At 54.0% G+C, this 27,146-nt stretch overlaps 1 protein-coding gene across 1 annotated transcript in view; it reads left to right on the forward strand.

Moving 5' to 3' along the window:
• NOS1 (nitric oxide synthase 1) overlaps positions 1-20,352 on the forward strand; it is a 38,969-nt gene extending 18,617 nt beyond the window's left edge. The window contains exons 8-28 of the mRNA XM_075167091.1: positions 504-645; positions 1,373-1,512; positions 1,950-2,124; positions 3,225-3,326; positions 4,099-4,293; positions 5,455-5,540; positions 8,455-8,599; positions 9,031-9,135; positions 9,574-9,632; positions 12,511-12,627; positions 12,851-13,025; positions 13,448-13,586; positions 14,372-14,450; positions 14,997-15,190; positions 15,822-15,991; positions 16,243-16,453; positions 17,233-17,320; positions 17,610-17,731; positions 18,278-18,426; positions 19,056-19,250; positions 20,230-20,352. Of these exons, the coding sequence (XP_075023192.1) occupies positions 504-645; positions 1,373-1,512; positions 1,950-2,124; positions 3,225-3,326; positions 4,099-4,293; positions 5,455-5,540; positions 8,455-8,599; positions 9,031-9,135; positions 9,574-9,632; positions 12,511-12,627; positions 12,851-13,025; positions 13,448-13,586; positions 14,372-14,450; positions 14,997-15,190; positions 15,822-15,991; positions 16,243-16,453; positions 17,233-17,320; positions 17,610-17,731; positions 18,278-18,426; positions 19,056-19,250; positions 20,230-20,352 (2,911 nt within the window). The remainder of the gene's footprint in view (positions 1-503; positions 646-1,372; positions 1,513-1,949; positions 2,125-3,224; positions 3,327-4,098; positions 4,294-5,454; positions 5,541-8,454; positions 8,600-9,030; positions 9,136-9,573; positions 9,633-12,510; positions 12,628-12,850; positions 13,026-13,447; positions 13,587-14,371; positions 14,451-14,996; positions 15,191-15,821; positions 15,992-16,242; positions 16,454-17,232; positions 17,321-17,609; positions 17,732-18,277; positions 18,427-19,055; positions 19,251-20,229) is intronic.
• Positions 20,353-27,146: the final 6,794 nt, after the last annotated feature.

The following is a 27,146-nucleotide window of genomic DNA, read 5'->3' on the forward strand; positions in this document are numbered from 1 at the left end:
CCCAGCTCTGGGCCCTGCTGACATTGTCTCCTTTAGCAGCCGCTGCACAACAAGGTGGCTGTAGCCAGCGTTAGAGGGTACCTGGTATCAGGGGAAGGTGTCCTGCTGGTCCAAGTATATCTCTTCTTGCTCTCTGTGGGACCTCAAAGGGCAGATTTTCCAATTATTTCTCTTTTCCTATATTCTGCATCAAATGCAGAGCAGGGACTGCTCTTCAGATCTATCTGAAAGCCCATGTTAGCAGCCAGCTCCTGCCTGGAGTTGAATTGCTGGAAACACCCCAAATTCCAGAGCTGGAGTGCACCTGGCCATGACTTCTTCTGGCGAAGGAAATATAATAAATGTTTGGGGCTTGTCCAAGGCACCAGCAGAGGTGGTGCACAGGGTGGTGGCAGGCAGGGGCAGCACCTTTCCCCCGCAACACTTTGCCGTTCCTCTGATGACCCCTGTCCTGTGCCCTTCCAACGTCCTTGGCATTCACCAGTGCTGCCTCTTCCTTCCAGATCTGCTATTACCATCTTCCCGCAGCGGACGGACAGCAAGCACGACTTCCGCATCTGGAATGCCCAGCTCATCCGCTACGCTGGCTACAAGCAGCCCGACGGCACTATCCTGGGAGACCCCGCAAACGTGGAGCTGACGGAGGTACCAGCTGGAGCCATCCTTCCTGGGCACCATGGGCATGGGGCGGGCGGGGGCACGCAGAAGCTCTGACCATCCCAGGGGTGAGGAGCGTGCTGGGTCAAGCCGGGTTTCTCGCACCCGCTGCAGTGCCACAAAGTGAAGCTGGATTTGTCTCACCCTCAGATATCTTCCCAGGAATAAAAGCTGTTTCCACGCATGCAGGAGTTGGCCATAGCTGCACTGAAAGGCTCTTACCTCATTTTGCTTTTGCTGAGAAGGGGTCACTCGGGGAATTGCTGCAGGAGGATGTGTGTGCCCACTGCTGACCTGGGCCAGTGGCAATCAGAAATGAGAGTTGCCTTTTGCCGCTGCCTGTTGGCGCTGCCCGCACAGCACCAGTGCCCTGCTCAGCTCTTCCCAAACTCCTCTGCTTTTCCTACCCATTTTCTCCTTCACCATTACAGGCTCAAATAGAGCAAGCAGCTTTTTCAGAGCTGTGATCCTACCTGGGGATCTAGTTCTAGGCTCATATTCAGCCCAAATCCCCCTTACATGGCCATGGTTGGCTGTGACAGGCAACCCCCTGTTGTAGCTCCCTTGGATGGAGGTTATTACTCAACCGCAAGGGCTGCGCAGAGATGCTGTTAGGAGACGCTGCTCAGTGCCATGCAGTGCACTGAGTGCCCATAATGCTTGAAGAGCAGGTGATCTGCTGGGACTCCTAAACCCCACCTTTGTTTTGCCTTAGATCTGCATTCAGCAAGGGTGGAAGGCACCGCACGGGCGCTTCGATATCCTGCCTCTGCTCCTCCAAGCCAACGGCAACGATCCAGAGCTCTTTGAAATCCCCCCAGAGCTCGTGCTGGAAGTGCCGATCCGGCATCCCAAGTAAGTCAGAGTAAGCCCCGACACTGCTCAAGGGGATCAGCAGGACTCAGCTCCTCTGGTTTCACCCTAAGCCATCTCCCATGCTTGGCCTTTCCTTGTTGTGGCTTGGGTGCTTTACCCAAGACCCTCTTCCAGGTCTTCCCTCCATTCTGATGTAAAGCTGACAGAGCCTGGAGGTGGAAAGCAAGTTGTGTCCTTGTCTCAGGGCTGGCTTCCCTTTCCTTGAAGTCTCCCGGGACTTACACCACTCTGTAACGCTCCTGATATATCGCTTTCTCTCCATAAACAGCCCCTAAGGGAGATATGGCCTCCAGGAACCGTTCTGCTCAGATGTCCTTCAGCCTGGAGGCTGATAGCAAAGTAACCTCCTCCATTCCCCTGCCTGCACTGGGCAGGGGAGGTCGAGCTGATTGCCTAACCCTGTTGTATCCCGGCAGGTTTGAATGGTTTAAGGACCTGGGCCTGAAGTGGTACGGTTTGCCAGCAGTTTCCAACATGCTCCTCGAGATTGGTGGCTTGGAGTTTTCTGCCTGCCCCTTCAGCGGCTGGTACATGGGCACAGAGATTGGGGTCCGGGACTATTGTGACAACTCTCGCTACAACATACTGGAGGTAATTCCCCCTCCTCGAGGAGGCTAGGCGCTCCTGGGGTGCAGTGGGTGTGTGTGAAGTTACTGGGGAGCAGGCAGGACACTGGGAGAGTGTTGCCTTGGGTGGGAGAGTACAGGACATCTGAGCCTCCCTTAGAGAGAGCAGTTATGTTCTCCTGGAGCCACATGGCCAAGGGTGTGATGGGCTGGCAAGTTTTTCTGTGTCCTTTGGGGCCAGCTGGTATCTAACACAGCGAGTGTGATGCCTGTTGAGCTCCCCATAGAACTTCTCAAAGCATCTTATGGATCAGCAGGCACCTGGTGATGGGCTTGACTGAGGTCAAGTGCGAAGACGTAGAGGGGCTGAGAGGGTGCTGAGGCACATGGTGACTCCTCAGGGATATGCCTGCTCATGGGGACCCTCCAGCTGGCCCCTCTGCAGCACTCTACCATGGCTCAGGGACCTTCCACACTGGGGACAGGGTGAGTCACAGGAAAAGCCAAGCCATGGGGAGGTGCTGGTGCAGGGGATCTGCACCCAACAAGGGTGGCTCCTTTGCCCTTCCAAGGGGCACGCTGTGTTACTTGGAGGGGCTGCATCCCTCCCCAGTAGCTTGAAAACCAGAGGGGTGAGAGCGAGTGTGTGTGGGGGGCGGGGGGGGGATAGAGCTTGGGGAAGGACTCCAGGTAGAAGAAACGGGCTGAGAAAGAACAGAACTTGGGAGCAGCAGAGGGTCTGGCATGGGAAGGGGTGCAGCGGTCTGTTCCTCCCAGCACATGGATCAAGACCACCTCCTGCTGTCCCACGGACCCACCCATTTCCTCTCCTCCCACAAAGAGCAACTGCTCTTGATGACCCTTTTCAGCAGCATTGAGTCATCTTCCTGTGCCCGGGGGAGGAAGGGAGGCCAGACTGGCCTTGCTCCTGTCATGGAGAGGAAAAGGCAGGACCACATCTTCTCAGAGGAAGGCAAAACATCAGCCCTTCATTGCAAGTGTGCCCTGCAGGTGCCTTGTGTCAGCCTGGGTCCCTCCTCTGGGCTCCTCTCCCCAAGCAGAGATCTTCAAGTCCTTGGTTCTTGGCCATTAAAAGTGTCCACCTTCTACCATGTTTTGTTACAGCAAGTGGCCAAGAAAATGAATCTGGATATGAGGAAAACTTCATCGCTGTGGAAGGACCAGGCCCTGGTGGAGATCAACATTGCTGTGCTGTACAGCTTCCAGGTACCTGAGCAGCAGGACTCTGTTGTGTTTGGGTCAGGCTTGAGGGACACAAGTATTGGATTGGACAAGGATGGAGACATCTGCCCAAGGACAATGGCAGCAGCTGATACACTTAGCTGAACTTGGGCTGTGCCTTCCCAGTTTTGGGCTGTTCCAGGAGCCTGCAGTGAAATTTAATAATCTCTGTGCCCTGGATGTTGCAAAGACATCACCACCAGCATCTGAGCTCTGCGGTCCAGAGGGAGTGCCCCGAGGGGGCAAGATCCAGCCCTTCTGTCCCATCCATGAGGCAAGAATTGGCCCAGGTTCTCCTCCCACTTGCACTTAAAGGTTGAGTAACAAAACTAGTCCTTGGCAACCCAACATCAGAGGGTGGAAGTCCTTTCCAGAGCTGAATCAGAACTGCTCCTTGAGTTGTGCAAGCCATGAAAGAGTTCCCCAAAGGGCTAAGCAGGGGATGCTCCATCCCGTTCATGCCATCTTAGTCTTCACTATGACAAATAACAGAAGGAACAGCCATCCCACAGCACATCTACTCAGGAAGGCCAAGGGCAGCTTCTCAGCCCTGGACAATGGCATTGCTTGGTGACTGTGCTCCTTGGGAAGACCAGGGTCAGCAGCCACCCGCTGTCATCTCCAAAGGTACAGTCCTGTAAGACCATGGGAGTGAGGCATATTTGGATCAAACAGCCGCAAATATAAAATTCTGGCTTTCACCTTCTAGGGAGTATTAACCCACAGTTGTTGGCTCTGCTTTCTTCTCCTCCAACAGAGCGACAAGGTGACCATTGTGGATCACCACTCAGCCACTGAGTCCTTTATCAAGCACATGGAGAACGAGTACCGATGCCGTGGAGGCTGTCCTGCCGACTGGGTGTGGATCGTCCCACCAATGTCTGGCAGCATCACCCCAGTTTTCCATCAGGAAATGCTCAACTACCGTCTCACACCCTCCTTTGAGTACCAGGTACTGTCTGCACCTTACTTCCCACCGGTGCTGTGTGCCCAAAGGTATAGCCAAGAGCAGGGTGGGAGCTCAGAAGATGCAGAAAGGAGAGGGACACCGTCTAATCCCTTCAACAAGCTGTCCCTCGAGGCAGTGAAGTCCATGAACAAGTATAATTCATTATTCCCCCTAATGTGGTCTAATAACCCCCTGCATGTTACAACTTTTCCCAGGGCAATGGCCTTTTGCCCCTCCACGGGAACATGGGACATGCTGAGGCCCCAACTTTTACCCTTGGAAGTGGAACTAAGCAGAGCTCCTCCCTTTGGAAGTGCCTAATTTTGCACTTTGATGGGTAGGTGAGGAAATGACCTGGTAGTCACCGTATCCCTCCTCCCTCCAGCCTGCAGGTTCGAGCGGATGGCTCCTGCCAGCTTGGGGATCCAACAATTTGATGGGGGGAGCTCCTGCCCAGCAGGCCAAGCAGCGGGCTGGAATGCTGGTGCTGGAGTATTTAACACTTCAGACCATGGGAGAAAGGGCCTTAAGCAAACACGCCGTCATTAGCCAACCATCCCTGCTCCGGTGGTTTTCATACAATGTGACCTTTAGTCAAGAGCCCTTAAGGAACAAGCACAAAACAGGAGCAGTCTGTTCATTTCTATAACCGATCCACCAGGAACCCCGATGGTTCCTGGCCCTGATTACAGACAGCCGCCTGTCAGGGCACTGAATTAGCTTCTGTGCGCTTGTTCCTTGCTTCAGCTGCCTCCCCTTCCCAAAGGGCCTCTTAGGAAAAGAAAAAAACCTGTGGGCTGGGGAGGAGGAAGGATGTGTTTCCATCACCTCTCCCTTCTGGCGTTGCCTGCCTTCTTTTTGCTCATGGTCTATTAATGCCCATCTATTAAAGAGGTGAGAAGGCATTTGGCCAGATGCTTGTTACAAGCCAGCAAGGTTTTATTACATTGCAATTCTTCTGTGCATACTGCATTGCCCAACTGCCCCAAGAAACCCACGGGGCTCCAAGGATCAGGGACCTATACAAGAGGTCAAGAGCTGTGAAGAGGTCAGCTAGTCCTCCCCAGTGTGACTAGAGGAATTCAACGCTCAGTGCTGTGGATACAGCATTTCTTGAAGCTCTGACCACTGTCCATCAGCCGCTGCTGCTCTTCTCTCTCCTAGCCGGACCCCTGGAACACCCACGTCTGGAAAGGGGTCAACGGGACACCTACCAAGAAGAGGGCCATTGGCTTTAAGAAGTTAGCAAAGTAAGTACCAGTGGGCTCTGAAAAGCCCTGGAGTGCTTGGGGCTGGTCCTGATTTTGGGCAGCTCTGTTTGATAGTGCTACCCTAGGGATGTGTGCAAACTGATGGGTTGTGAGCCTGGATCTCAGGCCACTGAAGGCTTTAGCTGCCAAGAGGGACATCTGGAGAAACAGGCAGTCCTTTGAACACCCCATTAGACCCCCAAAATTTGTGTGACCAGGTGAATGCTGGATGTTGCCTATAGTCTCTTCTCCCGAGCTGGTTCATTCTCCAGTAAGGTGGTCTGCAATGCTCAGGAATGGCTTTCTCACTCCTGCGGTGTACGTTGCCTGTTTCTGCTTTCACAGCCTCCTGGGGCAGAGAGATCACTCATCACTCTTCGGGGCCATGCTGGCACAGGCGAGATGAAACTCGTGTCCATATTTCTCTTTCTCTCACTGACTCTTTAGCTACTTGAGGAGCACTTGTCTCCAGTGTGTGTCTAAACCTCCAAACACCCACTTTGCAAGGAGGGGAGAGAGAGGAATGAGGAATCTCCCTACAGGTAGCAGATGGTTCAGGACCGAGCTGAGGTTTGCACCTCATGGCCAGCTGACCCCTCGTAATGGACCACGCGAGTCCTTCTCCCCTATCAAAGCTCCTAGTCAGGAGGGGTGTAGGAATGAAGTGTAATTTTGACCCTTTGGCTGATCCTGGTCCGAATGCCTCCCCCGTGGGCCGTTGGCAGAGAGGTTTTTGTAGGAGCTGCTGGCTCCACAGCAGCAGAGCCCTGGACCAAGACTGGGGAGGGCTGGGTCTGCCCCAGTATCTGTGGCCAGGCTGCCAGGTGGCCTTGTGCTGTTCACAGCATCTCCCCACGCTTCAGTTTCCCCGAGTCCCTACTATCAGCTTGTTCCCACTCTTCAGCTGTCACCTTCTGTAAGCTGTTTTCTATGGTGCATCCATAAACATGATCAGCAGCTGATGAATGTGCTCCTTAGGCTGACACTGGTGCCTGGGTCTGGGCTGCAGCCCGGGGCTGGTGGAGAGCACAGGAAGATTAATTGAGCCACTGAGTTAGAAGAAACAATGCTTTTATTTGTGTGTATGCGATTGATAAATGATTTTATAAAAATGCGAGCATGGCAGGTAATTTAAAAAAAAATATCCATTGTTCCTAATGTAGGGGGGAGGAATTACTTTGGTAATTCACCATTAATCCTGCCCGGACCTGAGCTAGTCAGCTGAAGAAGGGGCAGACCGAGCCCAGCAGTCTGGAGAGTTGCTCTTGGCACTGGTCGCAGCATGAGCTTGATGCCTGCTCAGACAGGCTGGGCTGGTTCTGGCCAAACCAGAGCACTCCAACCTGCGGTCCCTGCCCATCCTGCCCCTTCCCTCCCCAGGGCCAGTGTAAGCCCTGGGGACGGGGACACTGCCGTCATGGGAAAGCAGAGGGGCAAATTTAATAGGCAGAACTTTGCTGAGGAGTGATTGTATAGCAGCAAATATAAATGCTCCCGAGGCTGACTTCGACATGGAGGGGAGGCAGGACATACCTGGTGGGGTTTCTTCTACCTCTTCTTTCCTCCCCTTATTTTTTCCCCAATTGATTTTCCAAACCTAGAGCATTACTTCCCTCCTTGGCAGGAGGGGCAGGGGGAGGCTGGGCTTGTCTTCTGCCAGTGTAACCAGTCCGGCTGCAATCTCCATTCCCCATAGCTCATCTGAAGGGGATGCAGGAGTCCTGCTGAACTTGATCACCCAGGGCAGGGGCTGATCACCCTGTCAAAGTGAATCAAGCAACCCTTATGCTTGCAAAGGCCACAGAGATGCTTTGTGCTCCCTCAGCCCCCCGAAAACTGCCCCATCCCTATTGCAACCCACCAGGTTAAATCCAGACCTGCCTTTCTGGTGGCCCCATTTAAAGGCTTGATGGTCCATTTAGAAAAGATGAAGATGTTCTGCACTTAGGAAAAATAATGTTGATGTCCAAATTCTGTGATTATGAATGGCCCTAAAATAATGAACTTGTCACCCTGGGCTCGGCGCCCCACCGTGCACCCCAAAGCTGGCTGATGACAGCCTCCCTTGTCCCCCATCGCTGTGCTCCCACTGATGCCAACCCATCCAGCAGCGTTAGCATAGATAAGGAGCCAGTGTTTCTAGTGCTGCATCACCCTGGCCAGGATTAGAGAGGCCGGTGACCTCTCAAGGCCCCTCTGCCCTGCTGTCAGAGCTGAGCCAGTGGGGAAAACTGGAGCAAATGCATCCAGTCACGATTGCAGCCACAGGAGGCAGCCGGCTAGACACAGCCCTGCAAACGCTGAAATAAATGTGCAACCTCTCAGCCTCAGGAGGGCTGTTCCTCTGAGTAAAGTTCATAGCGTCGCTGGAGTGCAAATCAAAGGGACTACAGACAGCTTCGTCTGACCTTCTCAGTGTCTCTGTGTGTGAGCCCGGGCGCTTCTGCTCGGCTAGGACACCTCCTGCAGAAAGGCAGCCAGGTAGGATTTAAAGACACAAAGAGATGGAGAAGCCACTGTTCCTCCTGTAGCTTGCACTCTTTGGCCTCCAGCTTTTCCTTTGAGGTTATCTGGTTGCTGCTTTCAGCGACTGCTGCCCCTGATTCTTCTTCTGCTTCTCTGTCCCTGCAGAAAGACCACCCCACACCTGGTTTAGCGTCTTCCTCCTTATTCCCATTCAGGTATTTCAGCTCTGTGTTCAAGCTCCCCCATCCAGTCTTCCTCTCTGACAAGTCAAGATGAACACGCTCTTCCATAGCTTCCCTGTTTGGCATATAACAACAAAAAAAGGGACCCTGCACGTTTTTAAGGCAGGCTGTTCATTTAACAATAAATGAAATGGTGTGAATAGTCTGGGCTAGAGGCACTGACAAGGAAGCGAGATCTCTTACCAGGATTTATTCTTGCTTCCTAGGGCTGTGAAGTTCTCAGCCAAGCTGATGGGACAGGCCATGGCCAAGAGGGTCAAAGCAACCATCCTGTATGCCACTGAAACAGGGAAGTCGCAGGTCTATGCAAAAACTCTGTGTGAAATCTTCAAGCACGCTTTCGATGCCAAGGTATGGTACTAGTTCCCAGCCCCTGCAAGATTATGTGTGCATCTGGGTGGCCCAAGGAAATACTGGGTCTTGGAAAATACATGGCTCAATGCATGGGGAGCTGCCAAGGGTCTTCAGAAGCTCCCAGGATGTGACCCTGTGGGTCTGGATTGAAGCCTGCACATGAATAGCATTTCCAGCTAATGGTCCTGCAGGCATCGTGGCATACATTTGTCTTCTGCCTCCCAGGTGGTAGCCCCATGGTTTGTCCACATCCCTTGAGGCTCTTATTCTCATCCTCCCTGTGTGGAGATCTCTGCCAGTGCTCTGGCATGGAGTCAGCAAGGAGAAGCTGCTTCCATCCTCAGGTGGACTGGGGTCCATCCCAGGAGACTGGCTGGTGGTAGAGCTCCCCACCAAGGGCCTCTTGCTAACACCTTTGTTGCTCCCAGGTGATGTCCATGGACGAGTATGACATCGTGCACCTAGAGCATGAAACCATGGTCCTGGTGGTCACAAGCACATTTGGCAATGGAGACCCACCTGAGAATGGAGAGGTAGGACAGAGCGCAGGGACGGTGACTACGGCAGGGACACGGGCAGAAGAGAGTTGGTGGGGATCAGGGAATAGCGTCCTCGTTTTGCTCAGCCTGAGCTGGAATGACCCAAACCAGGTCCAGGTTCTGTCTGATACCTGGGGCTGTGCCTGTCTGCCTCCAGCCTGCTCTGAAATAGGGATATCTACTTATTCCCCGCTGTGAGACGAGTAACTAATCTGTTGCTAAGTTCATCCTGTACAACTGATGTCAGTGTCACACAAAAGGTGGCAGCCCCTTGGCTGGGGAGCCACGACCTCGTCCAGCCCTGTACAACAGCGTTGCAGGCTGCTGGGAACAGCAAGCAGAGAGCAGAGCCGCAGTCCAGGCTTTGGTCATGGCTTCGTTTCCTGCAGAGACTGGCAAAATTGATGGCCTTTTTTTATTTCTTCTCTGTAGAAATTTGGCTGTGCGTTAATGGAGATGAAGAATCCCAACTCCAACCTGGAGGAAAGGAAGTAAGAGCACCCCAAAACCCTCCCTTCCCACTCACAACCCCAGCAAGCAGGCAGCCCCGCAGCCGGGACAGCCTGCTTCTCTGCTTTCCTCCTCGCAGAAGGGACTGTGAAATCCTCACGCAGGTTTCAAGTTTGCAAAGGTCCAAGGGATGGGACCTGCCTGGAGAACCAGGGGATGGAGCGGGTGGAAGTCCCAAAAGCACTGAGTCAGGCATGCCTGTGGACTCCAGCTTGTAATTCCCTGGGCTGGCATTTTAAAGCTTCTCTCTTCATCTGTAAGAAGCAGGCACCTATGAAAAAACCAAATAAAAGCAGGAATTCCCCCAAAATCGTCGAATTTGAGAGCTGAGGCTGTCCAGGAGACACCAAAATAGTAAGACTTGGAGGTAGAAGGGAGTTCCCAGCTATGTGGATGTAGGTGGGGGAGGGCTTGAGAACCAAATTTAATTTCTTGCATCATGTGAAAATATTTCTCAGGAAAATAAGAGCTGTTATAAATTCTGGCTGTGATGTTTATAACAGTGAGTCTGGAACTGGTACCTTGGAGACAGGGTCTGGGGTTTTAGAAAATCCCCCATTGGTGGAAAAGGAGCCTCCAGCATCTCGTTGCATGTCCCAGAGGCTGGGAAGTGAGGGCAGCCAGCAAAGTGTTAATCATTTGGGGCCTCCTCTTATTTTAGCTATTAAGTACAATATATTTTGCTTAACTGGGACACTGCTCTGCTCTGGAGTCTCTCCTGAGTTAACACGGCGATGCTTGCAACTGGCATAAGGTTGCTCCTTAATTAAGGCATAATTAGCACTGGCCAGTGATGCAGTGCAATGTAACTGCCGTGACTTTCTGCTTGAGCAGCGCAGAGCAGTGCCGGTGGGGCTGCAGAGCGGTGGCGAACACCACCGGGCAGGGCAGGGACCGATTTGTACCTCTCCGCTCCTGGCGACGCGGTGGCCCTGACGTGGTCTCCTTGCTGTGCAGCCAAGTCATCTGACGGATCCCCGCAGGGCTCGCGAGCCGAAAACCCATTAGGTTTCTAATGGCCTCGTGCCTTAATGGGGACAGCTGACAAAACGGGACGTGCAGGCTGCCCTGGAGGTGTCTGGATGGAGAAGGGCCATTTTGTGCGTGGTTCTTATCCCAAGGATCTTCACTTTTCGGGGCTGGGGTGATGCAACTTTGGGTTGGGTGCAGAGGTGGCACCCATGGCAAGCCAGGCAGATTTGAGAAGGACAAAAGCACCTGAGCTCAGTGCTGGCTGTCCCAGTCACCTCTAAGTGTAATTTAAGGGGCTGGCAGGAGTTTTGAAGAGCCAGGACAGCCTGTGGCTTGGTTACCTGACGGCAAAAGCGGTCAGAGTGCTGGAAACAGTGACCTGCGAGGACAGATCAAAAGGGTGAGAGCTATTTTATCTGGAGGAGACAGAAATGCCGTGTGGTAGCAGACTTCACATACGGAAAAGGTGACTGCAGAGGCAGAGGGACTGAATTACTCCCCATGGCTCCCCCCAGGACAGGCCAAGAGGTCATGGCTCTGGATCATAGGAAGAGATGCTGACGTCAAGCATGAAAAAAAGCTTTTGCAATGAGAAAAGATGGCCTGGAGGAGACCGTCTGGGGAAGAAGGGCAGTGTCAGCCTGGCGTCTGTAGGAAAGGGCTGGGTAGAGCAGCTCCTGCCCATGCACCCCATGGACTCCCAGCTCCATATCCACCAGGGATGCTGAGGGTGGCTGAGACCCCGCAGGATGGGGATCGGTGGCCTCTCTAAGCCACAGTGTCTCAAGGAGCCTGCCAGGGCGCTGCGGCTGTAGCTCTCTGACCACAGCCCAGGGGTTGTGCTATGGTTGTATATTTGGTTCCTTCTGTCTCACAGCAAGGGTTTCGCGAGGGTTTTCAGAGGCATTCGTAAGCCATTCTATTTAAGGACACGCTGTTCAAATGCAGCCCATCCTTCAACAGTCATCCCCTGCCGCAAGGACCTATTCATTTCAGCAAAAGCTGCTGGTGCCCTGACCTTGGGGCCCAGCACCCAAGTGGGGAACGTGGGCTTCCTGCCCATCTAAACTGGTGGGCTGTGCTGCCCTGCCTTCATCACGTAACCCGGGGTGAGGACATGGCCCAGAGAGAGCGGAGAAAGAAGTCGTCCATCCAGATGGAGTGAAGCAGAATAGCATGAGAGGTCTGGGCAGAAAGGAGGAGGCTCTGGAGCAGAGGTGGAGCACGGGGCTCTACGACCCTGGCAGTCATTTTGCTCGGGGGTTGTCTCCTCTGCGTGGTGTGCTGGGTGCAGGAGGTCTGCTGTGACTCATCCACACACTACTGCTTCATTGCTCTGGCAGTATATTTAGAAACTCTTGTGTAGAGCAATTTTTGAAGATGGTTCAATTCAGAAATACTTCTGCTGTTGTCAGATTTTTTTCTCCGCTCCCCTTCCCCCTCCTCATCCCCTCTTCTCTCACTCCTTTTTTTTTTTTTTTTTACTTCCTATGAATGAAAAAACCTTCAGAATGCCTGTTCAGACATATACCCGACCTTGGGTGCAACCAGGGAAGGACAGGTAAAGCCAAAGGTCCTGTCAGCAGGGGACAATGTGGTGGCCAACACCTGGGTCATCCCACTGGGAGGTGACTGGAGACCCCATGGAGCAGACCAGGTCCAGCTGGGGGGATGCAAGATACAGGCTGCCATGGCTTACCCCTGGGAGGGAGCACACTTCTCTGCTCTAGCCACTGATCACGGTGCCTGCTCATGAAACATTGAGCCCTGAGCTTGAGCCTGCTCTGGTTTGGTCTCCTCCACAATCCCGTCCCCTCTGAGCAAGGAGCCTGGTGGGAACCACAGCACGTTTATCACCACTGTAAGAGATGTTGTTGCTGTTCGCAGGAGCTACAAGGTCCGTTTCAACAGTGTCTCCTCTTACTCGGATGCACGGAAATCTTCAAGCGATGGCCCTGACTCCAGGGACAACTTTGAAAGCACGGGGCCCCTGGCTAATGTCAGGTAAACAGGGGTGGGGGGCAGCAATTTCTTGGGACAGAGCTAGAGCTGGTGCTGCACAGAGCCTGCTTCTCCTGCCGCAGCTCTTACCTAAGGCATGATGTATTTTTGCAACGTGCAGATCCCTCCACACTTCCTCGTGCTGATGTTGGCCATGGTGGTGCAGGAGGAGGGGACATCGTGTCCCTCCCAGCTTGGTAGCCACAGCTGTGTCACCTCTCCACAGGTTTTCCGTCTTTGGGCTGGGGTCGCGTGCTTACCCTCACTTCTGCGCCTTTGCCCGGGCGGTGGACACGCTCCTGGAGGAGCTGGGTGGAGAGCGGATCCTCCGCATGGGAGAAGGGGATGAGCTCTGTGGCCAAGAGGAGTCCTTCAGGACCTGGGCCAAGAAGGTCTTCAAGGTAACTTGCTTCCCTTGTGCTCCAGGGAGGAACAGGGGGTAGAAGGACACAGGGACAGAGGAAAGCTGCTGATTAGAGCTGGACTGAAAGCCAGCCTCTTTCTCCCTCCACCGGGACACCCGTCCGTCACCCTGGCCAACAATAAAGAGGTTCTCCGTATTTTGGTGGCACTGACGCTCTGGTTTGTGCTGACTGCCAAAGGGTGAGCGCGATGTTGAATTCCTGCGTTATCCCAATGCCTGGGGGAGGAGGGCACCACGAGATATGCCCATGGCCACCGGTACAGCCCTACACCATTGGGGTGTGCATGTGTATGTCCTCCATGTGTTGGCTGAGGTGGGTGGGACAAGGGGGGTCGTGGGGCTCGGTCGGAAAGGCCAGGGGCAGCGGGGAGATGCCTGAGAGCCTGGTGCGTGCTGCAGGCAGCGTGTGACGTGTTCTGCGTGGGGGACGACGTCAACATTGAGAAAGCAAACAACTCCCTCATCAGCAACGACCGGAGCTGGAAGAGAAGCAAGTTTCGCCTGACCTACGTGGCTGAAGCCCCGGAACTCACACAAGGTACGAAGATGGGGTCACCCCGGAGGGCTTTAGGTGTGGGGCAGGTGGAGGAGAAGACATAGGGGGCTCAAGTGGGGGCAAAGGGGCCAAATCTCCTTACTTATTCTGTGTTAAATTCCCAGCATTTCAGTCTTGCCTTTCCCCTCCATGACATGCCCAAGGAGCAGTTTGTGATGCTCACAGCCCCTCTGGCTGATCCCTGTCTGTATCTGTAACAGAGATGTTGGGATATGATCTGATCTCCCTCCTCCTGACCCCATTTTTTGAAGCAAAGAGCTGGAAACCTGGGAGCTCTCCAAGCTCTCTTTGTCCAAATGCCGCTCCGCTGAGCGTTGCGGTGCAATGGCAGGTCCAGCCCACCGACACCTGGCCCCTCAGCACGGCTCCCGCAGCTGATGATCTGCCGCACTGGCTTAGCTCTTCCCAAATCCAGGCTCTTTGCTACCAGCCAGGTGGTACTGGCAGCGAGAGGTGCATGCCTGCATGTGAGGGCACGTCCCCGCGCCTCGTGCGGGTGGTTTCGGAGTCCTCCTCAGTCACTAACAAAAGGGACACGTGTTTGGTTCCCCCCTGGGGTTTCTGATCCCCCAGGCTCGCTGAAGCTTTGCAGGAGATGGGGGCAGGAGGGTGGTCGAGCCCACGGTCTGCTCGCTGCGGCTGGCATCAGCCAGCTCCAGCCCAAAGGGCTGAACCCACAGCGGCGGCCAACAGCCCTGCAAAAGCCAGAAGCTGTCTGCCTTGGCCACGCTCTGCTGCGTGGCTTCACTGACTCTTCTCCTCCGCAGGACTGTACAGCATCCACAAAAAACGCGTCTATGCAGCCCGGCTTATCACACGCCAGAACCTGCAAAGCCCAAAGTCCAGGTAGGAGATGCAGCTGCCCCGGGACCTGCGGGAGCTGAATGCACTCATGGTGCACCCAAGCATCCGTGCACACAGAGCTGCAAATATCCCTTGACCCTGAGTGTCCCATGGATACCATCTTTGTGCAAATCATCACCAAGGCTGGAGGCCACGTTAACCCCGTGAAGGGTGTCTCCTGCCTTCTTATACAGTGAAATCTCTGCCGCTACACAAATCAACCTGCTGCCCGTAAGGATGAGAAGACGGGTGGCCACGTTTGTGGAGTGGCAGGGTGCATGCAAAGAAAGGATAAAATTGCTGAAGCAAGAGGTTAGACTGGTTTTCCTTTTTAAAAAGTCCCTGAGGGTGAGTCAGCGGCGAGGGGAGGCGGACATTGCAGTGGCCTTTCTAGCTCCCTGCTGCGACTTTGGTGATGTGCGCAGTGGGGCACCAGGGCTTGGACATGCCACCACTGCCCAGCACACCCAGGGCTCTTGAGGCCACGGCTCAGCGACTCCCTGAAGGACTCCCCCAAAACACATCCTGCCTTTTCTCCTTTCCCTGTAGTCGCTTGACCATTTTCCTGCGCCTCCACACCAACGGACATCAGGAACTGCAGTACCTGCCCGGGGACCACTTGGGCGTGTTTCCAGGGAACCACGAAGACTTGGTCAATGCCCTGATCGACAGGCTTGAAGATGCCCCTCCAGCCAACCAGCTGGTGAAGGTGGAGCTCCTGGAGGAGAGGAACACAGCTCTAGGTAACCAGGGCCACCTCTACGTAGAGGTGGCCTCTCTCCTCTTCACCTGTCCCTTGTAGTGGTTCTTGTAGCTCCTTGGGGAGGTAGGTGGCCACCAGGAGAAATCATTTCCCATCTCACTGGTGCGTTTGCCTGGATTGGGAGCACCTCCTTCAACCTTCCTCTGCCCAGAGCCATCGCTCATCTGCATTTGGGGTGTAGAGCAAGGGTTTGAAGGGTGAGCAGGGCTCTGAGAAGATGTTTCCTTGTTCTTCAGAAAAATCAAAGGCATTTATATTCTCACGGAAAGAGCAATGTCTAGGGCTGGAAAGAAGAGTTAAGGGACCTTGATGGACCATCCCAACACTGTATTTCAGGGATAAGTCTGATACCCTACTGCCATGCACAGTGCAACAGGAGATGGAAAACTGTATTAACTCAGAGTGACCGAAGGTGGTGGAGTATCAGACTCATATCTGTGCTCGTTGTACAGCATCTCACTTGTAGCATGACGATATCTCATTGACTCTTCTTTCCAACTCTTCATCATTCACTGTCTCAGAGCTGAAAAGGGGAATGAAAGCAAGGATTTGTCCACCTTGGCTCTTATGCTCAGCTGATCCCATGGTTGTGCTGAATTCCCTCCTGGCAGGTGTCATCAGTAACTGGACAGACGAGAACCGTGTCCCACCATGCACCATCTTCCAGGCTTTTAAGTACTATTTGGACATCACCACCCCTCCCACACCCCTGCTGCTGCAGCAGTTTGCTTTGTTGGCCACCAGTGACAAGGAGAAGAAACGTCTGCAGGTCCTTAGCAAGGTAAAGCCTCAGACCCCAAGCCCCAAGCTCCTCAAGGCCCTGGGGACAACCGCAACCCCAGGGCATTTTCATCCCCCACTGTGGTTAGGCTGAGTCTCTACCCGTGACAGCAGGGCTCCTCCTGCCTGCCTTCACTGCCACCCACCCCAGCTTTCCCATAGGCCTGGTGGAATATTGGTAGAGGCACCTGGCTTGGAAGAGGTCGATGCTGCAGCGCTCTCCTCCCTCCCTCCCTCTTTCCCTGGCTGCAGGGCTTGCAGGAGTACGAGGAATGGAAGTGGTCCAAGAACCCCACCATCGTGGAGGTGCTGGAGGAGTTCCCCTCAGTGCAGATGCCCTCCACGCTACTGCTCACACAGCTCCCTCTCCTCCAACCGCGCTACTACTCCATCAGTTCCTCCCCAGAAATGTACCCAGGCGAGGTCCACCTCACCGTGGCAGTGGTCTCCTATCGCACAAGAGGTACCATGCTCATGCAGGGGTCAGTGGAGACAGGCTTGGTGTGGAGAGCAGGGAAAAAGCATTAGCACATGGGCAACACCACAAGGTCTTTGGCAGAGATGTTATTTTAAAGCCTTTCTACCTGCTGCAGTGACCAGATTCTTTCAACCCATGACACTGCTGTCCCATGTTATGGAGAATGGCCATCCATCAAAGGACAGTGTATTACAGAGATGCCAGATCTGGGTCAGGTACCAGCAACAGACCAGCCACAGTGGCTCCAAGATCCATCAAATGATGGATCCAAGTGGGATCATTTGTTTGCCCATGCCAAAGTCCACATTGCCACAACTAGCCAGATTTCTGACCTGTGCAAGCACTGATGTGTCCAAGCAGCCCTGGTCATGGTGTAGATGGACACAGCCCTGTCACCTCTGCAGAAGGCAGGACACAGGGGAAGACGCTGGCCATTCATCTGGGGCTGCCATGCAGGGCTTGTGTCTGGAAGCACTACAGCATGATGCTGCTTCTGCCAAAAAGGACCGAAGAGAAGTTGGTTGCTTCCTAAGTATTGTGGAGGTCCAGCTATCCCAGGGCTGGGTCCTGGGTGAACTTGGGTAACTCCACAGAGGGATCCAAGTGCCAAACTTCTACCAAGTTCGTGTGTGGGATGGATGCAGAGGTATAAATGTTTCAGTGAGGTGTTCATGTGGAAAGTAGCAGGGAGGGTTTCAGAAAGGAAAGCAACCGGAGTAGCTGGTTGGTGTGTCAAGCACAGACCTCCTTTTCTCCCCTCCTAGATGGAGAAGGACCAATCCACCACGGAGTCTGCTCCTCTTGGCTCAATCGGATACAGACCGATGAAGTGGTACCCTGTTTTGTAAGAGGGTAAGTGGCCCACACAAGGCAAAGGGTGAAAAAGATGGGCTGAGCCCACTTGCAGGATGAGCTCTTTGCCCTCAATTCTTCTTTGCAAAGCACTAAGGGTGTGGAGAAAACATGACTGGGTTTGTGAGCAAATGGGTCCCTCTCGGGTGCAGTTCTTCTGCGCTAAAAAATCACTTTCCGGGATTTCACCTCGTTTTCTACCCCTCCCTCTATGGGTGGTGTCTCAGCTTGCCGTGGGCAGGGAGGGAGCATCCTGCTTGGGTTTAACTGGTGTCTTCGATGTGTGCAGTGCGCCCGGGTTCCACCTGCCCCAGGATCCCCAGGTGCCCTGCATCCTCATCGGCCCCGGCACCGGCATCGCCCCTTTCCGGAGCTTCTGGCAGCAGCGGCTCTTTGAAATCCAGCACAAAGGTGGGTCAACGCTTGTTCCTCCTGCTTCTCATCTCAGGAGAAACCTGGGCTGGTGGCGTGGGGATGGGGGTCCAGTCTCCTGCCCAGGCTGCCCCAGCAGAGGCAAAGGGCCTCCTGAAGCAGCAGCTGACCCAAATGCAGGCTTGGAGGTCAGCCCAAGCTCCCAAAACAAACTCCATGAAAACCCTCCTGTAAGTGGCAGAACTATAGTGCTAGAGTTGGGTTTTTTAAAGAACATTTAATGCAAATTGATGTAAAATACGCATTTTCCACTGATCATTTAGACAATTTAGGAAAAAAGAAGTTTAATTTCTCCCCAAAACCTGGCACAAGCACCCCTGTCATGTGATTCCAGGCCATGTACTGGCTCAGGCAGTGCATTACCTCCTCCTTGCTGGTTTTTCCTCCCTCCCAGTTTGGCCAGGGAAAGCTCCCGGCAGTCTCGCGCTGGGTGCTGGGGCTGCTGCCAGATCTGGAGGGCGGTGGCTCGCAGAAAGCAGGTATCGGAGGTCCCCGGGCTAACTGCTTCCCCCGCCTCTCCCCCAGGTCTGACGCCTTGTCCTATGGTCCTGGTATTTGGCTGCCGGCAGTCCAGGATTGATCACATTTACAAAGAGGAGACGCTTTTTGCCAAAACCCAAGGTGTCTTCAGAGAGTTGTACACAGCCTACTCCCGGGAACCGGACAAACCAAAGGTGCGTGGTGGGCACTGCTCCACTGCTGGTGTGCAGCCCTGCGTGGCCATGGCCAGCTGCCACGGCGTGGAGATGCTGGTTTCTTGGCACAGCCACAGTGGCTCATGCCCTGGGGTGCTCTGGTTGCATAAGTGTGCAGGATCGTGCCCTTTCCAGTGCAACCCCCTTCCCAGGGCACATCCCCATCCCTGCGCCAGCCTCAACGTGTGCCCACATCGCTCACGCTTTGCCCTGGAGGGCTGCAGCCGTCCTCACCAGGTGGGAGCAGATGGGGAGGGGAAAGGCAGGTCTTCCCAAGCAGGTGGACAAGGAGGGATGTCAGCCGGCGGGGTGGCCCAGAGCCAGCACAAACATCTGGTCTAAATCCCCACCGCCACCTGAGCAGGCCTGGCAATGAGATATATGGTGAAGGTGTGAAAATGCAAGAGCAAAATGATGCTTTGCTGCTTTCCCCCTCTTTTTTCTGTCGTTGTGGGTGCTGCAAGGTGCAGGCATGCTCCCCCAAAGAGGCGGTCACATCGCGCTGCTGCCTCGAAGGCAGCTGGTGCACACAAAGCTGGCCAGAGCGCGCAGGTGGATGGGGCTGAGAAGCTGTAGTTCATCTCAGCTCCCGCCTCCTCCTCCCTCAGAAATACGTGCAGGACGTGTTACAGGAGCAGCTGGCCCAAACCGTGTTCAAAGCACTGAAGGAGCAGGGAGGCCACATCTACGTCTGCGGGGATGTCACCATGGCCGGGGACGTCCTCAAGACCATTCAGCGCATCGTGAGGCAGCAGGGCCAGCTGTCCGTGGAGGAGGCAGGCGCTTTCATCAGCAAGCTGCGGGTGAGTAGCATCTGTACCACGAGACACCAGGCGACCTCCTGCCACGGGCGCTGCACCTGGTGCCTCCTCCTGCAGAGTGGGCAGCACCGAGGAGATGGGTGTTGGCAGGGGGGGTGGCAGCTCCCGCTCCCGCTGCCTGCACCCAGGCAAGGTTGGGAGCGTGATCTTCCAAAGCTTTGGGTGCGCAGTGGAAGTCACCTTGCTTTGCAGGAGCTCTGCTCCAGGCTGCAGCCCCCTCAGCCTGCACTGGGCTCCTGCGATGAGCCTGGTGCTGTGCTGAGCACTGGTACAAGCTCTTCTGGGCACCCTTGGTAGCCCGGGCAGGGCTTGTTCACCTTGCTAAGCCCCCACTGTCCTTCCATCACTGCAGCAATCTAACAGGGCAGTTTGTGGGTCCCCCTCCCCAAATCTCCTATGTGGCTGGCTGGATGATGCCCCTGGGCAAACACGTTGCTGCAGACATTGCAACTGAAGCATAAATGAGCTCAGTTTGGGACACAGCCCTGAGGACGGATGCTCAAACATCTCTGCTTCTGCCCAGGAGGATAACTCGGCCCGATTCCTGTGGGACTAGTTCTTCTGAACCATGTCCCCATGCTCCATGCAGGAGCCGAGGGAGCTCAGAGCCACGTTTTTACCTGGTTTGCAAGCAAAAGCGCTCGTACGTGGGCTGGCCTCAGGCTACTTGTCCCCCTGACGGCCAGGCAGTCCCTGGGTTGCCAGCAGTTGAAGAGGTCTAAAGCACCGAGCAGCTCTGCCGCTGCCCCACAGTGTGACCTTGGGAAGGTCACTTCACCCCCCTGCTTGTTCCTGCCCCTCCGCCCTGCCTGTCCCACCAGCTCTTGTGACAGGCCCCAGAACATTTGCTGTGTATTTGGTACCTACCCACAACACGAGAGCTTTCTGGTGCTGCAGCAACACCAACTGTTTGCAAATACTCTTTTTTTTCCCACTGCCCCTCTCCCATCCTCTGTTTCAGGATGACAGCCGGTACCACGAGGATATTTTTGGAGTCACGCTGCGTACGTACGAAGTGACTAACCGCCTTAGATCTGAGTCTATTGCATTCATTGAGGAGAGCAAAAAAGATACGGATGAGTGAGTTGACATGTTTATTTTAACCCCTGCAATTGCCTCCCAAGCGCGTGGGCTGTGGGATGGGGAAGGGAGCTTTAACTTCTGCACACGTATGGGCCGCCTTATAGCAGAGGCTGAGAAAAGGCATTTGATTTTTGCACTGGAAGCAGAGGCTGCTGCCTGGCAGTCTCTCTGAAATAGCTGTCGTCTCGCTAGGACAGATGCCCCCCGCCTTCCCGGGTTATTGCACCCACCGTACCAACGTGCTCAGACCCGACAATCCCATCCAAACGGTGATGCAAAGCAAAAGAGTCCCACCCACTGCCTGCCTCTGCTCCCCTGCCAGCCAGCCGGCGGATGATGGGCTGGAAGGTTTGCAGGACCCGTGGCGAGGGGTGGCTCTCCCCAACTCCAGTGCTGGCTGTGGGGGGGCTGGAGGGGCCTGGCTGGCTCCAGGGGTGCAGGCAGCAGGCACCCATGGTAGGAGAGGTCTCCAGGCTGCTGCATGCCCGGTTAGGAAAGATCTAGAGACTTTTCTTTCCACAAGAAAAAAAAACAACCAAAAGAAGTAAAAAACCTTGACATTTGCTATGTTTGTTTCTGCTCTACCATGTCCTGCCATTTGCTCAGCTCTGTCGTGGTGGGATTTCCCCTGGCTGAGCAAAAGGATTATTTAGAATAAAGGATGGGCGGCTGCATGGGTCTTGCTCCTTGTCCTGGCCCTCGGCAGCCTGGGGTGCAATCCCTTCCCTGCGCTCCTGGCTATGCCGTGTAGGGCCCGGCTGACCTGGAGCGGGATTCCCAACATCCCTGAGGTTTGGTAGGAATTTTTCTCTGTGATCTGCACTGTATACAGTGCCTCAGTTTCCCATCTCGAGGTAGGAATAAGGGTTACCACCTGCCCACCTCACCCAACTGCTAAGGGCTCTGTAAACTCCTGTCTACAACATGGTCCCTGGGGAAGTCCTTAGTCCTAGATGCTCCTCACTGCTCCTGCTAAGGCCAGCCTTTCTCCCCTTTCCCTTGCAGGGTTTTCTGCTCCTAATGGACCCTCACCCCAAGGGGATGCCAAACCAGTCCCAGCACCTGCTGCCCCCTCCAGCCGGAGGGCACTGGGTTTTGTATTTCACGGACACGGTGGCTCCTTTTCTGCGGGGAACTGCCCATGGAAAGCGCTCTGTCTCTCGTCCTGTTGTTGTGTCCTGATGATGATGATGATGATTTTTATTTCCTTTTCTTACTCTTTCTCTTGCTCTTGTCCTGTGGCCGTTTCTTTTCACCCCCTTTCCCTGGATTTCCCCACTGAAGTACGATGGCTTTATAATCTGCAGTGGCTCTTAACAGAACTTCACATTTCTCCTTCTTCTCATGAGGGCATTTTGCAGCTGCATGAAATCACCACCTTCGTGATCATCTGCATTTTTGGTGTTTTGGGGGAGAGCAGAGGTGGCAGGGGCTGGGCAATGGCTAGGTCTTGTTGCTTGACCAGAGCTGGGGGTTGTTTCCCCCAGACTCCCCCTTTCCCCAGCTCGGGTCTTGGCTGAATCCTTGCATTTTCTTGGCTTTCCTTGGACTTGTGCAGACTTGGGCACATGCCTGAGGCTGGGGGCAGATGATGTGCAATGCCCTCGTGCCTATGAACTTTGTTCATCCCCAAGCAGCCTGGGTACAAATGTGTTTGTTTTGATCTGAAGGGTAGGGTGTTTCTGATTCATGTGTCGTGATTTCTCCTAAATGGACTCTGTGCTATGTTTGCCTCCTTCTCTGCTCCCTGTTCCCCATGAGCCTCTCCTTTTGCTCAGTCCCCACTTTTGCTGGCATGAAAGTCCTCCCACAGAGGAGGAAGCACCGAACACACAGCCTGATGTATACGCTAGGGAAAAACTCATGGCAATGACTGCTGCTTGGCCAGGCTGTGCTCCGGAAGGCTTTACAGGAGATATGTGATCTGCAGCCATGATGCTGGTGGGAGAGATTCAGGGACTGGCTGCACCCCAGAGCTTTGCATGCTGTGAACGTGTGAACCCTCTCCCAGGTGATACTGGAAAGCCACGAGGACGGGAAAGAAGCGGCTCCAACCCCGGCTGCAAGAGGCACCTCCTGGTAACAAAGCCTATTTGGAAAGCAGCAGCTGGAGGGTTACGGAGGCTCCTGGTCCTTGGTGAGGATGCACCCACTAAGGACTCTTGAAAGCCCAGAGAGCATCAGCTCCACCTTAGCGCAGTCTCGCGAGCAGTTCTAGGACAGCAGACCCCAGCCACTTCCGCACCTTCAGGAGCAGAAAGTGCCAGCACGGAGCAACCTGCCTGCCAAAAGAAATACATGTGGCATCTCGGTGGCAAGCCAGTCCCCTCTATAGGCTCTGCGCCACCTGCCAGCGGCACGAGCTGTGTCTGCTGGGACATCTCATGTGAGAAGGGAGGTGAGATCGCCTGCAAAGAAGCTGCGTGATTCTGGGCTCTGACACGCTCACACCTCAGCCCTGCTGCAAAAATCTGGCCCCAAAAGCAATCTGTTAACACGATCACAGAAAGGTATCAGTCCCTTTAACAGAGAAAAGCTGTCTGCAAGGTAAAGCATGCGTGACCTTGCGTGTCCTTCCTCCTTCTCCTCCCTTTCTCACCCTGAAGAAGGTTTGTCCTCCCTCACTGCCAGGGCGAGGACAGCAGGCCATGGCTGCAGCTCTTGCTGGAGGCAGGGATACGGGGTTGACATTTTGAGCTGGGAGATGCTGATCCTTTCCTCCTGCCCCTGCTCTGCTGAACTGTGCACTGATGCTTGTATGGAGCAAAGCACCTGCACCGGCAACACCAGGAGCTGTAATGGCGAGCTTGCTTTCAGAGGGCTAAGCTCAGCTGCCCTAAGCCAAAGTCAGACCAAAAAGAGCTGCAGGAGGTTTGCTGCTCTCCCAGTCCATGGTGCGAGACATGCTGGCTCCCCTGGCCCCAGGCTGTGCAGTTATCCCCACCCTCAGCCAGGACCTCCTGCCCTTTCCTGCTGCTTGGCTGGCCACGTCTCCATGTGCTGTGACCATCTTCTGCAAATTTGACTCCCTGAATGCTGGAAGCAGCTCCATCCAGGAGCAAAAGGCCTCCAGGCACTGGGAGAATTTGAGATCCAGGTCTCAGTTTTGCTGGTCCCAGCAGAGCATCTAGCGTGGCGTACAATGCGAATGAATGCTGCCACGGTGTGGCCAGAGCTGCGCTCGCCGGGCTGGCAGGGCGGCTGGAGAAGGGTTTGGAGCCAGGTGCAAGGCCAGGTTTGTGTCACTGCCTGAGGACTTTGTGACCTGGAGGTGAAAGCAGGACAGGACAGGAAAAAGGGCAGCCCCTGGTCCACCTCTGTGGGTTGTGCCCTAATCCCAGGGCAGGCAGTGGGATGGGGGAGCTGGGTCCCTTTGCTGCTGGGATGAGTGAATGTGGGCAGAGGTCCTGTCTGTGGGAGCCAGCTCCCTGGCCCTAGAGCTGTGAACATACAGCAAGCCTGGCCCTAGCCCCCAATCTATGGCTGCAGAAACAGAGCTAAAGAAAAAAAATTAAACTCATCCCCTCCTTTTGGGAAATTTGATTCTGGCTCTAGACTTTGTGCTCTGGTCCTCCTTTTAGTAGAAGGAGCAATGCAACCTGAAGAGGAGGTAGTGCCCAAAGAAATGCCCTTGTCTTCGTCCTCTTTCGAGCACACCCTGTGTTGCTGGCAATTAGTTTTCTCCTGTCCTGCCTTCTGCCTGTATTGGTGTAACATCTCCCATCTGGAAATGATATTGCTGCTGCAGTCTGTGTCTGAGATTAATTGGCTTGCTTTTCCTGCACCCCAAAGCTTGCCACCTCCATGTCCTTCTTCCACCTGAGCCGCCAGTGAAAACAGTGGGGAAGCGCAGCTGAGAGGGGAGCGGGATGTGTGCCTTGCCGTCGGTGGGATCTCCAAAGGGCTCTGTGCAGGGCAGACAGCCAAAGCCGTCTCAAGTTCAACAGGCATCGGGTAGGTGAGTCCTTCAGAGCCCTTTGGAAGGGAAATGCTGGTTTAAGGCCAGCCTGCCTGCCTGGCCCTGGAGAAGAAACACCCTCCCTGCTGTGAAGGTCCATGAAGTTGATATGTCCCCCAGGGCTGCGGGCTGCCTCTCTGCTCCCTCTGCCTGAGTAGGACCGTTCGCTCCTCACAAGCTGCACCACTGAGAAATTCGATTCATTATTTTTTGTTGAGTCAGTCTCAGATGTCTTAACTTCTCCTTCATCCCCCTTACCTGCAGGGGCTTTGCACTCCCCTCCAGCTTCATTTTCTCCCACAGCAAAGGGGGAAATAAACTTGTGGCTCTGCTTTATCATTCCACAAATGTGGCTCTTGACCAGTTGTCTAGACTCTGCTCATCTCCGTTGACATTTCTGACGCATGGGTGTAGCTACAATATCTCCGGCATGCATAAACAACAGAAAGCGAGGTGGGGTCTGCCACAGACCGGTGCCATGAGCTGCTCGGAGGTGTCATGCATGGAGAGGCTGTGCCTCTCGGGCACTCGGTTCACGAATCTGTCACCTCCGAGTCCCTGCTGCCCGTCCAGGCTCCTGCACAGCCCCACGCAGCTCCTGCAGCAAGGGGATACTGGACCTGATGGATACCCAGCCTGATCCAACGTCCCAGTCCCTCTCCTGGAGGATGTCCACCACTGCCTGTTTTGCAGCAGCTCAGCTCCTTTTTGCTCCCGGGATTAAACAAAGAGGCTTTTCTTTAAACAGGAGATTTGATTTTCAAGACACCATGAAGTGAGGGTTTTTTTCTCAAAGATTTTAACTTGTAGGTTTTTCAAATGTCCTCAGAAAGTTATATGTGAACTTGAAAACTCATGGGAAATGGTCCTCTGTTTTCCCAACCCGCTGTGTCCACTAGCAGGGAAAAATAAGTTGTTCATTCAGTGCAAGGGTATCCACTGCCTGTGTTATTGATGACTTCGAAGGTTTCACCTCCCCAGAAGGACTGCCTGGGAGTTTGTTGTTCTTCTATTTATGAGAGACAGCGGGAAAATAATGAGACTTCTGCCATCAGGAGTAGACTCGCAAAGATGACACCTCCACAATCGCTGCTGGGTAGCCCTGAGCTCGTTGCACTAGAGAAACCGAGCCGGTCGCATTCATACTGGCCAGAGAAATGGGGTTTGAGTTTGGGCTGTCCACGCTCCCTGTCCCCTGTCCTGTGCCTCCATGTCCCCAGGGTCGAGCAGGGGACTCTGTTCACACCCAGAGCAGTGTGAGCCAATGTGTCCGTGCATGACCGGCAAACTTGCAGTTGTGTCCTGAGAGAACGTGATTGCACCTATGCAGAAGAGGAGATGGGAAGAGACAGGAGCTGCATGAACCTGTGTCCAGTCTAACTGTGACTGCTCCGTTAGTTCCTTTACTGTTAGTATGCGACGCCTCCCTGCCCGTCCCGAGCTGTAACCCAGGCTCCCTCCACTGCTTCCCTCTGGAGATCCCTCCTTTCTCCTTCTCAGCCCTATCTGCCCAGCCGAAAGGTGCAGCGAGCTGCTCAGCAAAGGTGGGGCCTGGGGGTGGCAACGGACTTACAGTGCCTTGTGCTGGGAAGAGACCGTTGCAGCGGGGTTGCCCTCCCGTTCCTGCTCTCTCCAGAGATGTTCCTAGCACACAGAGACTGGGGGATGAGGGGAACAGATTACTTCATTTTACAAGTGAAATTCTTGGTAGGCAAATTCCCCCTGGGATAACTGCCAGCAAACTTATAGCCCTGCTCAGCCATGCTCTGCAATTAATCTCCCAGTGATGGGGTTTTATAGGGGTATGGACGTGATGCAGGGTTAGAGTGTGGGTGCAAACTGGACACCACCTTCTGCAAGCACCATGGGTCCGTGAACACCTACCGCGTACTGGAGACCACATTTTTATTACGCTGGGGGTGGCGGGAGAGGGCGTGTTTGTGCTTGAAGCCTCATGGACTTGCACCAAGCCCAAGCCAAAGCTGCTGCCTCCTGACTGACGACCACTGAAGCCATTACAGTCCTCTGATTTGTACCTGTGGGGAAGCCGCAGAGAGCTCCCAGCATTTTTTGGAAGGAGAATTTTATGCTCAAAACTAAATTTCGTTCCTGCTTTCACTGGGGACCAGTTCTCAGCTTCAGAATTGCTCTGATAACTTTGCAATTGCTTTGATAGTTCCAGAGGGGAGCACAGTCCCTTTACAGAACAGATGGAGACACATTTTCAGGACTATTCAACTTTGCCGTAACTCTGTCTTTGTTATAACAATTTCTTCTGCTATAACAGGAGGAGCAAAATTTGGCCAGTGCTGAACACTCTTGAAAACTGTATTCCCAAACTCGGCCAAAATTAGGCTAGAATCCGAGTCCTCCCAGATACAACATGCCTTCCACAACCACCGGCTTCAGTGGTGTTGGGGATTTCAGCAGCTTGCAGAATCAGGCTTTCACAGCAGCAGCAGCAGCAGCAATTTCACGATGGCAGTATTTTTGTGTGTGTCAATCTGCACTTGCACTTGCCTGCAATGCATGACTCTAGTAATCCATTTGAAATCTACCCTCGACAGGGAGATCTGAGCTCTAGCTTCTTCTATATGGCTGTGTGTATCTAATAGGAAATCAGGGGAGCTGGAGAAAGCTAATGAGATTGCTGCTTTAAAGCACTTGGTTCCAGAAGTAAAGCAGACCTTACCAGAGGTCGAAATTGGCTTGATTTTAGCACGGCTACAAGGGCAACTCATGAAATATTTAAGTATTGTAATGCAGATACACTTTTTTCCTGCTGTGCCAGCAATGAAGTAGACTAGAAACTCTTGGCCTCCACCCCTACAGATGTT

This window comes from Calonectris borealis, chromosome 18, assembly GCF_964195595.1.
Source record: "Calonectris borealis chromosome 18, bCalBor7.hap1.2, whole genome shotgun sequence".
NCBI classification, from domain to species: domain Eukaryota; kingdom Metazoa; phylum Chordata; class Aves; order Procellariiformes; family Procellariidae; genus Calonectris; species Calonectris borealis.